The sequence below is a fragment of the Eulemur rufifrons genome, chromosome 19 (genome assembly GCF_041146395.1).
Source record: "Eulemur rufifrons isolate Redbay chromosome 19, OSU_ERuf_1, whole genome shotgun sequence".
NCBI classification, from domain to species: domain Eukaryota; kingdom Metazoa; phylum Chordata; class Mammalia; order Primates; family Lemuridae; genus Eulemur; species Eulemur rufifrons.
Window position 1 is genome coordinate 7,941,493 of NC_091001.1, and position 18,102 is coordinate 7,959,594.

Consider the following 18,102-nt stretch of genomic DNA (forward strand, 5'->3'; position numbering starts at 1 on the left):
GTAAACTGGGGATAATAGTAGGACCGATTGCATAGAATTGAGGATCAAATAAATGAACATACTTACAAGAGTACCAGACACACAGGAAGTGCTATATAACTGTTAGCTATTTTAGCTGTTCTTGCTCATTTTATTCTTTGTACCCACTATAGAACCTAATACAGTACCTATACAGAAAGCAGGTATTAAATAAATGGTTAAGTGAGTGGACCTTGAGGCTAGTGTTTCCCTGGTGTTAGAGGTTCAGCGAGAAGGACAGTTGGCTGACCACTGTAAGGCTTTTGGCTTTGATTCTGGTGAGATGGAAAGTCATTGAAGAGTTCTGAGCAGACGGCTCATTCTGGCCTATAGGTTGAGAATATTCTATAGAGGGATGAGAGTTGCAGCAGGGAGACCAGTTAAGAGGAGACTGCAGAAATTCAGGTGGAAAATGTGAAAATGAATGTACCATGGTGGTAGCAGTTGAGGTAGTGAGACAGGCTGGATTCTGGAGATATTTGGAGGTAGAGCATATAAGATTTTCAAACTACATATGGAGAGTATGAGAAAGAGAAGAGTCAAGGATGGCGCTAAGGTATGGCATAAAGATTTGGAAGTATGGGATGTCATTAATGGTAAGAGAGAAAGCTGTTGGTCAAGAGAGTTTTGGAGATTAAATTTGAAGTGTTTATTAGACATCTCACTGAAGATGTTGAATAAGTATTAAAGTTGGATGTATGAGTCTACAGTGTGGAAGAGATAAATCTGGGAGTTTTAAGGATACAGACAGTATTTCAATCAGGAGGCCAGAGTATAAAAGTATAAAGGTGAAAGTAATATTCAGAGAAGAGACTGGAAATTTAGAGATTTGCTGATCATAGATTAAGGGATTTGGGTATCCAAAGAAATATACATTAGGAAGGGAAAAAAGACTGGATCAAGAGAGGTGGAAAGATGCCAAAGACAAACTTATTTCTATACCCAAGAACGGAAGAAAATCTCTTCTTCCTCCTTTTTCTAATATACTATAAGGCCCTTTTGCTTCCAGTGCTCAGAGATCATGTTAGCCTAATCGGCAATAGTAATGGTTAACACCTATTATGTGCCTATAGTGTTGTGGGCACTTACTACATACCGACTCATTTAATATTAACCCACAGTTAATACACCATGGTAACTGAAATTTGAACTGTGTTACTGGGAGACTGGCATTATTTAATTAAACTGTTGTAGCTGAAATTCATGCACATCAGAACCATGCAAAGTAAGAACTGCCTATATCTAGTCTAGTTCAAGGAAACAAATCAGTGCAACATGGAAGAAACAAAGTAACAGATATTTAGTTACTATGAAGTGCTGACAGATCATGCAACCATGAGCTGCCCTCAAAAGTGAATGGCTTGATTTTAAGGAAGTTAAGAGGAAAAAAAGCAGAGCGACAAGTCACAACCAACTCAGGTGGCTACATATTTAGCTAAAGACTTAGGATATGTAATTAATCTGAATCTTTTCAGGCCCATTTTACATAGTTAATAAATAAGAAGGTGAACAGAATCAATAGGAATATTAACTATAAATATCAAATTATTTTCTTATACCTCAAGTGTCAAAACTTCTGAGCTTTTAAATTAACTGGTAGGATATACTTCGAGGTGAAGTGGGAAACACAAAACACCTACTGAAGTCAAATAGACAAACTAATTCATATGGGGGAAGTTGATTTTCGTGATTTAAAAATTTTAGTCTAATTTTTCAAATATTAATAGATCAATGACATTAGTGTTTAGCTGTAGCAATAAAAATAACATTAAAGATATATATGTAAAAAATAATCTGCAATTATTTACATATCTTTAATGGAAGGGCACTTTCTCAAATATTCTGTGGGTGCCACAATTTCCAGAGTTTAATTCCTTTATTAGCAGTAAGTTATATTTTTTCTGGACACCTGGATGTAATTAAGCCCACTAGTTCCACTACTCATAAGCATGATGTTGCAATGATTGAAAAGAACTGATGTTTCTTCTTGGGTATTCAGAGGGCAGATGCCCACTGACCACAGGCTGGGGGAATCTAAGAGCTGAAACAAAGTTAAACAAGGAACAAAACACCCTCTAGCTGCACACCGAGGCAAACAGAACTCACAGTCCACATCTAGATTCAACAAGTGTTTGAAGAGACTGAGGGGTTAGAATTAGGAATGTGGATATACTCTATCCAAGCAGTCACCAAATATTTTGATCTACCTACTATGTAGACTAAAATTATCACATATTGTAACATAACTAGATTAACTAAAATAAGTAAAATTAACACATATTAACAATGAGCTATTCCAGAAATACAATCTGGGTGAGAAAGGGACAAATGGAAGCCATGCTATTAATGTCCTGATGCCCAAAGGCATAGGTTGACCTTAACTCAATCTATTCTATGTACCCTGGGAAATTCTTAGCAAACAATGAAGAGGGATCTTCTTGTTTAGCTAGATGTAAGACTTGGGGCGGTAGGGGTGTGGTAATACTACATAATTTCCCTTGTAATATCAGAATTTACATTTAGGTAAAACATCTCAAATATTTAGCAGTTCTTCCACCTATCACCTACCAAGGACAGGAATCTTTCGAGATGTCTGGCGATTATAAATAAGCAAATTTCCTTTAATAGTTCCAACAGCCAGGAAACTTCCAATTTTTGACCAAAGAAGGAAAGACATTTGATCCCTGTAACATTAAGATAAAAATTACTCAACAATTTACAATCATAACCTCTAAATAGTCCTTTAAAAAAGTACTTCATGAATACTTTTAACATCTTCTTAGAAGGTGAAGCACAAAATTACAACTTAATGCTACAAAGACTAAGTGCTAAAGACATTTTAGAGATGCTATAAGATGATCTTAGGGCCAGTTTGACTCAAAATACAAATGTATAATGAATATAGACTTCAATTCAATTATGATAAAACCTCAGATTTCATGACATGACTCATGAGATTATGAGATATTTATTAATTTGTCTATTAATGATAGTTTTTTTTTTTTCTTTTTCTCCCTCAGAGACAGGGCCTAACTCTGTCTCCCATCCTGGAGTGGAGTGGCATGATCATAGTTCACAGCAGCCTCAAATTCCTGGGTGCAAGTGATCCTCTCGAGTAGCTAGGACTACAGGCGAGCCACCATACCCAGTTACTTGTTCTTTTTTTTTTTTTTTTTGTATAGTGGGGCCTCACTATGTTGCCCAGGCTGGTCTCAAACTCCTGGCCTCAAGCAAGCCTCCACCTCAGCCTCCCAAAGTGCTGAGATTATAGGGCGTGAGCCACCTGATAGTAAACTCTGGGGGTGGCACTCAGCTACCTGTGTTTTAATAAGCACTCCAGGTGGTTGTGATGCGCTAAACTTTGAGCACCACTGACAGACCATGCTACTATTTTCAGAAAGACTGCTTCCAAAAATGTTGAGGGCAGTAATAAAAGGACAAGAGTAAGCTGAAAGAGGCCTCCTCTTTAAATTAGGAGAATTTGAGGATTAAAAATTACATACTTAATTGACACAAGTTTGTGAAAGGCAGTAAAACGATGATGATTAATTGGAAGAGAAATTTAAAGTATATGAAAGGTTAGTTGTAATAACGTGAATATAATAAAATGTTTAGTTAAAAATTTTAGTAAGGGCATATTAACATACCAGGCTTCTAGGTTCTTCTATTAAGTATATATTTTACAAAGGATAAATATGCATTGTTCTCTTTTTTACTTGTTTAAGTAGGTATAGCAGCCATGACAATGCACCTTTCAGATCTGTGCAGAGTGTAGCTGACCAAGGGCCCCAGCTGCTAGGCATTGGAATCCATCACCTCAATGAGCTGGGCCAGGCCCTTCCAGGGACTACTCCCAATGGCTGAGCAAGGGAAGGATACTGTGAAGGCCCATTCCTGGTCAGAACTTTCACAGGTAACTTTGGCTAAAAGCCTCCGCACAGGCCCAGCTGAACTTTCTTAATTAGAACTGTGCTACAGTTTAAGATGTTTCTACCCAATCTTTCCTTTCTTTCTCTCTTTCCTAAGGGACAGATATGCTCTGGGATCTGACAGCTCTTCCAATCTCTTCTCCTTCCCCCTTCTGTTTTCCTTCACAGCAATTTCCTGTAATAAATCTCTTACACATTTAAGCCTTTCTTGGAGTCTGCTTCTCAGAAAATATCAATAAAAAGAGTTGTGCATGACCTAAATAGTACCAAAGAAAAGAGGAACTGTATAACAAGAACAATGTCTGACCAGCAACACTGGTCATACACAATAAGACTAGTATTAGAGCATTCAATAGTTTATCATCACTGACAGACACACACCAACCAACAGAAAGAGGGTTAATAGGACATTCCAAGAAGATCAAGTAACCAAATGTCCTCAAAAGAACAGCTAACTCAACAGACTCCATTCCTCTTAGGAGATAAGAGTTCTAGAAGACACTACAAATTACAATAAGATACTAAAACATACATAAGTTTCCAAAAAAGCTAACATATCAGGCCAATGTATAATAAATAGTCACATGTATATTTGGCCAAGCAAAACTTACAGAATACATCATTCTAGGGAAATGTACAGGCTACAAAAAATTGCAACCTATGTGAAAGGCATGGGCTTAAAAAAGTCTAATACTACCAGCGAAGGTTAATTAAAAAAGAGGCTGAGTAGGATGACTAATACTCAGATCTGAATTGTCTTGGGATTCATGTCCTGTGATTCAACCAAGAATGAACTGATTGATGAACCAGATGTTATATACAGAGTGTTCTCTGGAAAGACTGCTGTATTCCAGTTACACAACTAAATGATCACTCCTGTTAAGTATAGGCAGGATCAGAGCAAATACTGCTATAAACCTAAAATGGTAGAAAAACCTACAGTAAAAATGAAGAAATGAATTAAACTCACTAAGTCAATATTTTTATTTAAGTGGCACCATTGTAAGTTTTGTAATAATCATACTTAGATACATTTTGTGCACTATTTAAGATATTTGAAGTGCTCAACAGAATCAATTCAGGATAAATTTATAAATGAAATCTAAATTGTTTAAGGGCATTTAAGTCTACAAAATAAAAATATTTTTTAAAAAATTGATATTCAAAGTTTTATTAACTATCTTAGCATACCAGATTGACCTTTAAATAAAACAAACAGTAGCAGGTATGTCTTCTATACACAAAAGTCCTTTGGCCATTAATTATTAATATCAATAGTAAAATACCATTGATTTTACCTTAATGACAATTACAACACCATCTACCATTTACTCAAGTCTTAAATTTCATGCCTGGCCATGACATGCATTTAAACATCACAACAACCCTAACATGATGTGGGAAAATGGACTCTGTGGGAAGACAGACAGCTGGAGAAAGAGATTACCAGTTAGAAATACCTGGGGATTAATTATGCATTTTTCTTTCAATGAGAATGTGGTCTCACTGATGCTGAATTTGGTTCAAGAATCAGTATCTGACATTTATAAATATTCCCTTGAATGGAAGCATAGAGTGTGTAAAGTCTTCCTGAAAAGCGACATAAACCCAAAGTATGAAAGGATATAGCAAGAAATGAAGGTTCTTATATCCAGGAAGACTTTATGTTGGGCAGTTTCTTCTGAAGCTATGTGGCCTGAGAGTCACTTTAGAGGGTCAAGGACAGTGCACTAGGTTATGTCTGCATGGCCACCTTGCTACATCTGGGTTCAGTTATTCCTTAGTAAATAATCTTACAGTGTGTGGTGAGCTCTCTTCCTGCCCACCTGCAGGCCACATGAAGCCGTGAAGCAGACCATTATTGTACTCATTTCATATAGATGAAGAAATTGAGGCTTAAAGAAAAGTTAAGCAACTTGTCCAAGGTCAAAGTGATAAAGTTTTAGTTGTAAATACTGACAAGGTTTTCTTTTCCATAAGGTAAAATGGTTTCTATCTGAGCAGAGATCTGTAATTTATTCTGTCTGCCCATGTTTTTTTCTACTTGGGAAGTGCTCCACCCTTCACCCTTTCTTTCACCTGGGACTAACAATCCCATGGCCCTACATTCTCCACTCAGAGATTTTTTTTTTAAGGAACTGAATGGGCACTGGTGATATAAAAGTCCATGTCCTTTCCTCAGGCATGACTTGCTGTGAAGAATGATATAAGCCGATAGCTGCCAGTAGCCATGGTGAGAATCTTAAAATGAAGTCGATACAGGGAAAAGAAGAGCCAAGAGACGGAGAGAGTCCTGATTGTATCATTAGAACTCTTAGATCCAGCCATGCCCTACACTCAATCCCATCTCCAGATTGTCCCATAGATATTGTCTCATCACTGCACTTTTTAGTCTGTTCCATTGAAAGCAACTTTTGGAAGCTATTAATATTTCACAATTATAACAACTTTATTCTAATGAGAGAAGATTAGTAGGATTATGTATAACAATAAAATAAACTTTCTTTTATATATAATAACTCACTGATATATCTTTAAAATGAAAGTAGCATAAGAATTGTTAGCATCTAACCTACAAATAATGTTTCTAAGTGAAGCAAAATAAAGTTATGCTTACCTCATGCCACTGTCTAACTGGCTGGTTTTATTTGTGTTGGCATCCCACAGATAAACGCAACTAGATTTCTCAGCAATCACTGCTAGGATATCTCCATCTTTATCCCAATCCATGGCAACACAGTTGCTTTTTAAAAAGAGAGCAAAACATCATTATATAGCTTTTAAAAGTAGGAGAGAAACTTAAATACTCATATAACAAGACTATTCAATCTATTTTGGATAATTAACCCTCTAAAATGAGAAATACAACTCACTGTTCACCCCTTGGGTAATATTAACTTCAATTTTTTTGTTGTTGAGGGGATGGTGAAATTTTAAATTCTATTTTTAATACCATTTTCATATGCTATATTAAATATTAAACATAATTATACTTCAGTTAGCAGAATTTTCTTGAATCCTATAAAGAACCTAGCTTTTTGATAAAACAAACCCATCAAAAACATCTACAACCAAATCACACCTATAATCAAGAGGTAGTTGGTACAATCAAGTTTTGAAAGGTTATTTCAGACTTACAGAGAGGAAAAGAAGGACTGATAAGAAACAAAGTTATAGTTAAACTGACTATAAAAACTGATTAAGAGGCTGGGTATGTGGTTCATGCCTATAATCCTACCACTTTGGGAGGCCCAGGTGAGAGGATCACTTGAGGCCAGGAGTTCGAGACCAGCCTGGGCAATATCCAGACCTTGTCACTACAAAAAAATGAAAAATTAGCTGAGCTTGGTGGTGACCATCTGTAGTCCCAGCTACTTGGGAGGCTGAGGCAGGAGGATTGCTTATGTCCAGGAATTTGAGGTTACAGTGAGCTATGATGATGCCACTGCACTCCAGCCAGGGAGACAAGACTCTGTCTCAAAAAACAGAACAAAACAAAACAAAAACCTGATTAAGGCTGGGTAGATGTAGGATTGAAAACAATGGAAAGACTGAATACTGAACTGGTGAATAAGAAATGTTATTTTTGGCCAGGTGCGGTGACTCATGCCTATAATCCTAGCACCATGGCAGGCCGAGGCAGGAGGATAGCTTGAGCTTAGGAGTTCAAGACCAGCCTGAGCAAGAGCAAGACTCGTCTCTACTGAAAAAAAAAAAAAAAAAAAGAAAAAGAAAAATTAGCTGGGTGCAGTGGTGCACACCTGTAGGTCCGGCTACTTGGGAGGCTGAGGCAGGAAGATTGCTTGAGCCCAGGAGTTTGAGGTTGCTATGAGTTATGATGATGCCACTGCACTCTAGCCAGGGCCAGAAAGTGAAACTTTGTCTCAAAAAACAAACCAACCAACCAGAAATGTTGATTTTATATCTTGATGGAATAAGGTGATCAATTAAGGTAACAACACAGATAAATAAGAAATGCTCTATTTAACATGATTCTTGCTGTTTAACCTTATTCCAAAATGTTTAATTATAAAAACTTTAAAAATTCTTAAATCCTTAAAAGATTGAACTTTTCCTCTGTGATGCTATTTTTCATTTTGAGACTTCTTGGGTATTGGCCAAACCATACTTTGACTTACACTTAAGATAGTTGGGAATTACTTCAATTATTTTATTTTTCAAACTGTTAAAATGTGTTATGGGATCTCAGAGATTTGGGGGGTATAGAAGAGGGAAGCTTTCAAATTGCTGATGAAATCATCTGCCAATTACAGGCCAGCACTGTGGGAGTTGGGAGGATCGCTTAAGGCCAGGAGTTTATCAGTGTGGGCAACATAGTTAGACCCCATCTCTACAAAAAAATAAGAAAAATCAGTCAGGTGGCACGCACCTGTAGTCCCAGCTACTTGGGAGGCCTGAGGCCAAAGGATCACTTGAGCCCAGGAGTTTGAGGTTGCAGCGAGCTATGATCGCATCACTGCACTCCAGCCTGGGTGACAGAGACCCTATCTCATAAAATAAAATAAAACAAAACAACCATCTGCCAATAAGAGATTGAATATATAACAGGATTTTATTTACCTGGGAATCCTTTGTCAGTCAAATTCAACTATTGTAAATATAGCAAAAGAATTCAGAAGAAATGAGGCCATTATGTAACTGAAGTAGATGTCATAGAGATTATGCAATAAAGTTCAGGCAATTTATTCAAAGAAGATTTTTAACTGTGTACCTTCTTGTTTTATTTTACATATAACTATTTTGACTTGTTTCTGGGAATATAGAAACCAGAAGCAACAATTAAGATCAACAGAAAATGGCAACATCGTGACATTAGGTGGGTGGTGCTCCTAATGGAGGGGGGAAAGGCTGTTAGAGACTGAGAAAAGTAAAACAACTTCATTTGCAAGAATGGTCAATGAAGTACACAAAACAAGAATGAATTTAAAAAACACAGCAGCATAAGGCCATTTAGAGTCTACACGTCTTATTAATAATAACCACTGAGACTATCAGTAGAATAACTAATACAGGTAATGATACTGAATCATTAAAAATGTTTAAATTATGCTTAGTGTTATCTAGAATGAGTTCATGAAAATGGAAAAAATAAAGTCTTTATCCTTTAAGACGGATGTGGAAAGTATTTTCCAACAAGTTATTAGAGGGGAAATACTAAAGTAAATATAGGCTAACCTTATCTGCCTGTACACTAAGGCTTATTTATAATTAAATAAGAATTCTTTCATACGGACTCATATATAATCCTGCCTTAAAGTTTTCCTGTGAATATATGTGTGTTTATAGATATAAACTAATTCATATGGTATATCTCCACATGTTTCATAACTACTTATGGCACAAAAAAACAAATCCCTTTGAAATTGGAAGAAGCAAAAGAGGAGATATGGGTTACACGTAAGTTACAAAATTCTATTTGATTATAATTTAAGACAGTACTTTATTTTACCTTTTAAGCAACAAAGCTTGAAAAGTTTTTGATCTACTTCTTTACTTACCCAGGTAAGCTAATTTCGCTTCTTTTTTGACCATGGCGATCAAAGATTTTCACAATATAATCAGCTCTAAAAGCAATTAGAATATAAAGATATGATTTAAATGTGTCTTTTATTTATCTACGTATATAAAGCTGCCACTCAAGTAATTTCAGTATTCTCTCCTCAGAGTTTCATAATTTGTATCTGAAAAGTTATTACCAGGGAAAAGGTTCTATATAAACTGTGATGTTAATGGAGATGAATATACTCCTTTTCCCACCATGCAACTGTTATCCAAGAATTTCTGTTGAATAGATAGTGTGGTTATATGGACATACAACCATTACTTAAAACATTCACTAGTTTCTTACCCTGTTATTGCAAGGTAGTTTCCTGATGTTTTTTGCCAGGTAAACTGTATTGGTGTGCCAAGCCAAGTCTTTTCTAGCACTGAGAAAACACGCTAAAAAATAAACACAATTTTTTATATTTTCAAAACATACAATCAAGGGTTGGTCAGAAAAGATGTCTAGACATGATCATGAAAACAATAGGATTCAAGATGGTGAAGGGCTTATGTTAGAACTTATCCAAAAGAGGTTAACAAAAAACAAAACAAAATCAACGAGCCAGGTATAGTGGCTCACGCCTGTAATCTCAGTAAGATTTAAATTTTTTAAATTTTTATTTTATAAAAAGGTATCCAACCCAGGCAGGAAAAGAGCCAGCCATCCCCTGCTAGAAGGATTTAAATTTTGTTTGTCGCTTATTACTTGTAGGGCTTTAAGTCGCTTAAATTGCAACAAGCATAAAGTTCTCAAGTGTAAATCAAGATTATCTCCTCACTTCTACGTCGGGCGCGGTTGCTCACGCCTGTAATCCCGGCACTCTGGGAGGCCGAGGCGGGAGGATCACTTGAGCTCAGGAGTTCGAGACCAACCTGAGCAAAAGTGAGACCCGTCTCTACTAAAAATAGAAATTAGCTGGACAACTAAAAATATATATAGAAAAAATTAGCTGGGCATGGTGGCGCATGCCTGTAGTCCCAGCTACTCGGGAGGCTGACGCAGGAGGATCGCTGGAGCCCAGGAGTTTGAGGTTGCTGTGAGCTAGGCTGACGCCACGGTACTCACTCTAGCCTGGGCAACAGAGTGAGACTCTGTCTCAAAAAAAGAAAAAAAAAAAAATCTCCTCACTTCTAATACTTCAAAAATTGTGAAGAGCTTTAGAAATGTGAGTTATGATTACCGGTCTGTCCGTTCCAATCTTCACACTAATAGCCACAGAGCAGCATTAGGACGTCTAAAATAATATTAAAAGTGAGCCCTCCATTTCCTTGCCAGAGCAGGGCGGGGAGGGACGGTGAGAACTGCTGTGAAAGCGACAGCGGGGTTTAGGAGAAGCCCGAGCCTAGACACCGAGCGCGCAGATGACGCGCGTGAACGTGACACCCGCGTGTGCGGGTTTCTCCCTGAATAACGTACACTCGCTACCAGGCGATCCGTAAATTGGACCAGTTACAGGCAATACAATTCGAAATGATTCTTTCGGAGATCTTTCATTCTTTTTAGGACGGTGGGCAAGTTGCCCGGCTTGCCGAGGGTTTAACCCAGAGAAATGAGGCAGCTCGTGACACCCGACCAAGTCAGCTTCACCGCGACCCTGCAAACGCGTTCACACGATCCGCGCGCGAAGTTCGGTGTCTTCAGATCCAGTCCGCTATCGCCGGTCGTGGCGGGGATACCTCTTCCCGCACCGCTTCTACTCCGCCGGCGATCCCAGAAATGTGAGGCCTCCCTCTCCGCCCTCTCTTCTGTTTTCTTTCCCCCTCGTTCCCTCAACTTCGCCCCGGCCCTCCCGCTCACCCCGCTCTCTTGCCCGCCCCTCATGCACTCGGGAGGAGAGAAGGGGGCATAGACCCTCTTTTCAAAGCGACCCTCAGCGGGCTGAGGGAAGGGCCAGTTGTCGTGTCTTCCCGCCCCACGGGGATTTGTAAGTTATTTACCTTCATCTCAAGGCGCGAGCGGCCGTGAGCTCTAGTAAATGCGCAGGCGCACCCGGTCTCCTCCAAGAAGGCTACGGCGTTCCCGTCACCCAGGAGACCACGCGAGTGGCGGCCAATCAGCGAGCGCCAGCTGAAGGGCGGTGCCTCGGCTAGGGAGGGTGGGAAGACTGTGGTGGGATCACGTGACTGGTGGAGCTAAGCTCCGGAAAGTTGGGCGTCGCGAGGTCTTGCAGAGCCTCGGCTTCCTCTGATTGGGCGAAACGCGGAGACTTGCCCGGGAGAGGCGGGCTCTGCGAGCCCTGAAAGGCGCATGCGTAAATTTTGGTGTGCAGGTCTTGGCTAAAGGGGGCGCTGAGAAGTTCTAGGGAGAAAAGTTGCAGCGTGTTGGATAAAAAGAGGCAAGAATTGGCTTCTGGGCATAGTGCTGCTACACAGCTCACACAGAGAGGGCTTGGATGAGCTCATGTGTCATCCCTTTTTCCTCCAGGTTTGTGGGCTAGAAGGGATGAGGTGTGAGAGGTACAATAGACCTTTAAAGGTAATTTTTTTTTGTTTGTTTTTGTTACTGTTTTTTTAAGTTCAACAAAACAGGCCAGCTAACGTGGGCAGGAGAAATGAGCTCTAATAGCTTCCCTTTAGAGTTTAGACCTGGTAACTTTTCCCCTAGTATTATGCCCTGTGATTTAGTATTTGTTCTTCATTATTTACAGGATGAAAATGCATCTTTTGCCCACGTGTCTGAAATTGTTGGAATAATCCACCTTTTGCTTTTCTCTCCCTTATCCTCCACATCTGGTGATTGACTTAGAGAAAATTAAATAATGATTTTAAATAACTAATGATGGACGTTTGCAGACTCTTAGGGTGCTGTTCCTTTGCATTGGATTTTAAGTTATGTTAATTCCTTAAATTTTTACTGAAAGATTAATCTGCTGGAAAAGTAACCATTTTTAAATATGCCATAGCATTCAGTTCTTACCAAGGCCTGTAAAGAAAAGGAATTTATATTTTACAGTTATGGAGACTGAGAAGTCCAAGGCCAAGCATCTGGCAAGATCCTTTTTGCTAGTGAGGACTCTCTGAAGAGTGGTGAGGAGTTGAACATGCTAATATGCTAGCTCAGGTCTGTCTTTCTCTTACAAAGCCACTGGTTCCACTCCCATGAAAACCCATTAATCGATTAGCCCATTTAAGCCATGACTCCATGAAAGGATTAATCTATTCATGAGGGCAGAGAGCCTGCAGAATCCATTCACCTCTTAAAAGCTCCACCTTTCAATATTGTCACATTGTGATTAAGTTTCAACATGAGTTTGGGAGGAGACATGCAAACCATAGCATCCAGATTTTAACAAAAAAATTACAAGGCAAACTAAAAGGTCAAAAACAGTCTGGAGAGACTGAACGAGCCTCAGAACTAGTCATATATGGCAGTAATATTGGAATTATCAGACCAGGAATGTTTTAAAACTAAGATGTTACACACCTGGTTAATTAAGGCTAATAGCTTTAATGGAAAAAATAGAGAACATGCAAGAACAGGTGGGTAATGTAAGCAGAGAGATGAAAATTGTAAGAATCAAAAAATACTAGAGATCAGGCTGGGCGTGGTGGCTCACGCCTGTAATCCTAGCACTCTGGAAGGCTGAGGCGGGAGGATCATTTGAGCTCAGGAGTTCCAGACCAGCCTGAGCAAGAGCAAGACCCCATCTCTACTAAAAATAGAAAGAAATTAGCTGGACAACTAAAAATATATAGAAAAAAATGGCCAGGCATGGTGGCGCATGCCTGTAGTCCCAGCTACTCAGGAGGCTGAGGCAGTAGGATTGCTTGAGCCCAGGAGTTTGAGGTTGCTGTGAGCTAGGCTGACGCCATGGCACTCTAGCCATGATAACAGAGTGAGATTCTGTCTCAAAAAAAAAAAAAGAAAAAAACTATAGAGATCAGAAAACACTAACAAATGAAGAATGCCTATGATGGGTTCATTAGTAGACTGAATATGGCTGAGGAAAGACTCTAAGCTTAAGGATATGACAATGGAAACTTCCAAAAGTGAAAAGCAGAGAAAAAAACACAAAAAACAGAATATGTATAAAGGTGTGACATACACACAATGGGGATGCCCAAGTGAGAACAAAAGGACTAGAAGCAGTATTTCAAGCAACAATGACTGAGAATTTCCTCAAATTAATGTCAGACAACAACCCACTGAGACACAAAGTTAAGAACACCAAACAGGAAAATGCCCAAGAAACTATACCTGGGCATATCATGTTTAAGCTTCAGAGAAATCAAACATAAAAATATTTTGAAAGAAGCCAGGTGGGGAGGGATAGGAGACTTACATATAGAGGAGCTAAGATAAGAATTATATTGAATTCTTCTCAGAAACCATAAAAGCAAGAAGAGAGTGGAGTAAAATATTTTAAGTGTTGAGATTTTTTAAAAACAAAAACAGAACAAACAAAAAAACCACACACCAACCTAGTATTCTGTGCCCTGTGAAACCATCCTTCAAAAGTGAAGGAGAGACCAGGCATGGTGGCTCATACCTGTAATCCCAGCACTTTGGGGGGCCAAGGCAGGAGGATTACTTGAGGCCAGGAGTTCAAGACCAGCTTGGGCAATAGTGAGAGCCCGTCTCTACAAAAAATTTTAAAAATTAGTTGGGCATTGTGGCATGCTCCTATAGTCCCAGCTTCTCAGGAGGCTGAGGCAGGAGGATCACTTGAGCCCAGGAGTTGGAGTCTACAGTGAGCTATGATGATGCTACTACACTATGGCCTGGATGACAGAGTGAAACCCTGTCTCAAAAAAAAAAAAAAAAAAAAGAAAGAAAAGAAAGCAAGCTCTAAAATCAATAATTTAAGCTCCACTTTAGGGAACTTTCAGCAACTTAAATTGGAGAGTAAGTGGAAGATATAATAAAAATTAGGGCACAAGTTAATAAAATTGAAAATAGGACATTAATAGAGAAAAATCAACAAGACCAGAAGATGCTTCTTTGAAAATATTGATAAAATCGACAAGCCTCTAGCCAGGCTAACTAAGAAAGAGTGAAGCACAAATTACTAATATTAGCAATCTGAATAGCCTATATCTGTGAAAGAAATTAAATCAATAATTAATAACCTTAAAAAGAAAAAAATGTCACTGAGCAATGAGCTTGCTTCCTCATGTGTGTAAAGGCCAATACTTTGGCACCAGCTTTTGAGAAAAGAAAAAGCTTTATTGCGAGTCAAGTGACAAGAAAACAGGAGGCAACATTCAAATCTGTCTCTCCAAGCTGGGAGGGTGGGTCAAGCTTTTATGACATTTCTAACTAGTCCCAGGTGATCCCAGTACAATCAGTCTGCCAGGCTGGTGGTGGTAACAATTAGGAGGGTAAAACTTTTTCCCGTTCTGCATGCCTGAGGTACATGACTTGCAATTTTGGCTCTGCACCATCTATAATAACTTAAGCCATGGCTAATCAGCTTGAGCTGGTCCCACAGTTATAAAATTACCAGGCCCTGATGGGTTCACTGGTGAATTCTACCAAACATTTAGGGGAGAAATTATACCAATTCTCTATAGTCTTTTTCAGAAAATAGGACCTGAGGGAATACTTCCTAACTCATTCTATGGGGACAGCATTATACTAATACCAAACCCAGAGAAAGACGTTACAAGAAAATGAAACTACAGACTAATATATCTCATGAACATAGATGTAAAAATTCTGAACAAAATGCTAGCAAATCAAATCCAGCATCATCTAAAAAGAAATATACACTATGACCAAGTGGAGTTTATCTCAGGTATACAAGGCTGAGTCCCCATTTGAAAAACAATTAATGTAATCCATCATATCAACAGGTTAAAGAAGAAAAATTACATTATTATACCAATAGATGCATAAAAAGCATTTGACAAAATCCAACATCCATTTATGATAAAAATTCTCCATGAACCAGGAATAGAGGTGAACTTCCTCAACTGAGAAAGCATATCTACCAAAAACCTACAGATAACCTCATACTTAATGGTGAAAACCTTGAAATTTTTCCCTAAGATCAGGAACAACACAAGGATGTCCCTTCTTGGCACTCCTTTTCAATATCATACTGAGAGATCTAGCTAATGCAATAAGACCAGAAAGGAAATAAAGGGTGTACTAATTGGAAAGGAAGAAAAAAACCTGTCTGTGTTTGTGAATGATGTGATTGTCCTTGTAGAAAAGCTGAAAGAATGGACCAAAAAACCCTCCTGGATCTAAAAAGTGATTATGGCAAGGTTTCAGGATACAATGTTAATGTACAAAAACCAATTGCTTTCCTATATATCAACAAACAAGTGGAATTTGAATTTAAAAACAATACCATTTACATTAGAACCCCCCAAAATGAAATACATAGCTATAAGTCTAACAAAATATATACAAGATCTATGTAAAGAAAACTACAAAACTGTGATGGAGAGATAGTCCATGTTCCTGAACAGGAAGCCTATGTTTTGGGGGTCCTAGCCATAAACTCTTTACTTAGACCAATAACCTGAAGAGTTTTCCCTCTGTTTTCCTCTAATAGTTTTATAGTTTTGGGTCTTACATTTAACTCTTTAATCCACCTTGAGTTTATTTTTTGTATATGGTGAGAGACAGGTCCAGTTTAATTCTCCTGCAGATGATTACCCAGCTTTCCCAGCGTCATTTACTGACGAGAGTATCCTCTCCCCAGGATGTGTTCTGGACAGCTTTGTTGAAGATTAGTTGGCTGTAAATACATGGATTTATTTCTGGGTTCTCTATTCTGTTCCACTGATCTATGTGTCTATTTTTATACCAATGTCATACTGTTTGGTTACTATAGCCTTGTAATATATTTTGAAGACAGGTAGTGTGATGCCTCCAGCTTTGTTCTTTTTGCTCAGGATTGCTTTGGTTATTTGGGGTCTTTTTTGGTTCCATGTGAATTTTAGAATTATTTTTTCTATTTCTGTGAAAAATGACATTGGTACTTTGATAGGAATTGCATTGATCTGTAGGTTGCTTTGGGTAATATCATGTGACTTTTAAAAATATTCATGACAAGCAGTTTCAAAATGTCAGAACGATTTTTTTTGACAAATTTATCCCTACCATGTGTCAAATCTTATTAATTTGCTAGTAAGTGTACCAGCAATGTGCCACAAAAAAGTACATATGTTCAGAAAAGGTATGAAAATGAAAGGTTTCTTTTACAGTGGGGAAACTGAGTGCTTCTATAACAAGCAATTTTTTTTAAGTATGAAAGAATGTGATTTCATTTTACAAGGTCATGAAAACTTCATATCCATGTCAGTTGTTATAAAAGAAGTCTGTGGCAGTATAGTGTGAGGTGGCATGTGTGCTATCAGGAGAATTAAAATAGCACATTTAAAAAGCCAGTTATAGGGCCAGGTGCTGTGGTTCACGCCTGTCATCCTAACACTCTGGGAGGCCAAGACAGGAGGATTGCTTGAGCTTAGGAGTTCGAGACCAGCCTGAGTAAGAGCAAGGCTGTCTCTAGTAAAAATAGAAAAATTAGCCCGGCATCATGGCATATGCCTACAGTCCCAGCTACTCAGGAGGCTGAGGCAGAAGGATCGCTTGAGCCCAGGAGTTTGAGGTTACAGTGAGCTATGATGCCACTGCACTGTACCCAGGGTGACAGAGAGAGAGAGAGAGAGACCCTGTCTCAAGAAACAAACAAACAAAAAGCAAATTATAACCTTGTATTTGTGGAACACTGGAACAACAGATTTGCATCCCGCAGTGGTGGTGTTCAATGGGGCCAACTGACATGAAATCATATAATGGTGTTTTTTTTTTAATCTGTTGTTACACAACAGCAAAATTTAATGGCTTAAAGCAGCAACCATTTATTTTATTATTTCACAATTTCGTGAAACATTATTGTCTCATAAAATTCTGTTATTTTAGCTTTTCATTTTTAATTTTTACTGTTACCTCAAGTTTGATAATAATTACATAATGATATACTCAATTTAATATGTTTTCAAGAAATTGGCTGAGAAATTTTTCAGGCTTGTGAACATAATGTTTTCAACATTGCCATAACCCATTAATAGTAACTAACAAAGCTGGTAGGTGATGGTCATTGCATATTTACTCTTTAAATGTGCATGTGAAACACCATGTTTGGATTTTTTAAAAAATTTTATTTCTTTTGCATTGCCTCATAATATGTCTTTATATTTTAAATGTTTTCCTATTGTAAAATGATATGAGTTTTTAAGAAACTCATATCATCTTAAGGACTGCATGGTGTAACAGCAAATTGATGAGGTCACGAGGATCTATTTATACTGCTAGAATGCTTTAAATATGTCAACTTTCTATCATGTAGAAGAAAATAGGAGGAGGCCACTGAATGAACAGAAACCTTATTTCAGCAAATGTGGCCCCAGATGTGAAATTAAATTAAATATTGGATTAATCTGGGTCTAGGATTATCTCTTCCCATTTCCCACTCACATTCTCCCTATAGTAAGATACTAGAAGTCAGTATTTTCTGGTGATGATGATCCACTGGAGGAAAATGTCTTTGTTGATGTATATATTTTAGATTTCTCCAACAAATAAGTATACGATTTTTCTTTTTAACTGCAAAAAAATCTTTAGATTTTTGCC

The 18,102-nt window shown here is 38.1% G+C and overlaps 1 protein-coding gene across 1 annotated transcript in view; it reads right to left on the reverse strand.

The window, feature by feature from the left end:
- Positions 1–11,466, reverse strand: part of WDR19 (WD repeat domain 19) — an 86,224-nt gene extending 74,758 nt beyond the window's left edge. Inside the window, exons 1-5 of the mRNA XM_069494082.1 lie at positions 11,451–11,466; positions 9,817–9,908; positions 9,467–9,532; positions 6,565–6,690; positions 2,587–2,702 (exon numbers count right to left, since the gene is read on the reverse strand). Of these exons, the coding sequence (XP_069350183.1) occupies positions 2,587–2,702; positions 6,565–6,690; positions 9,467–9,532; positions 9,817–9,908; positions 11,451–11,456 (406 nt within the window). The 5' untranslated portion in view covers positions 11,457–11,466. The remainder of the gene's footprint in view (positions 1–2,586; positions 2,703–6,564; positions 6,691–9,466; positions 9,533–9,816; positions 9,909–11,450) is intronic.
- Positions 11,467–18,102: the final 6,636 nt, after the last annotated feature.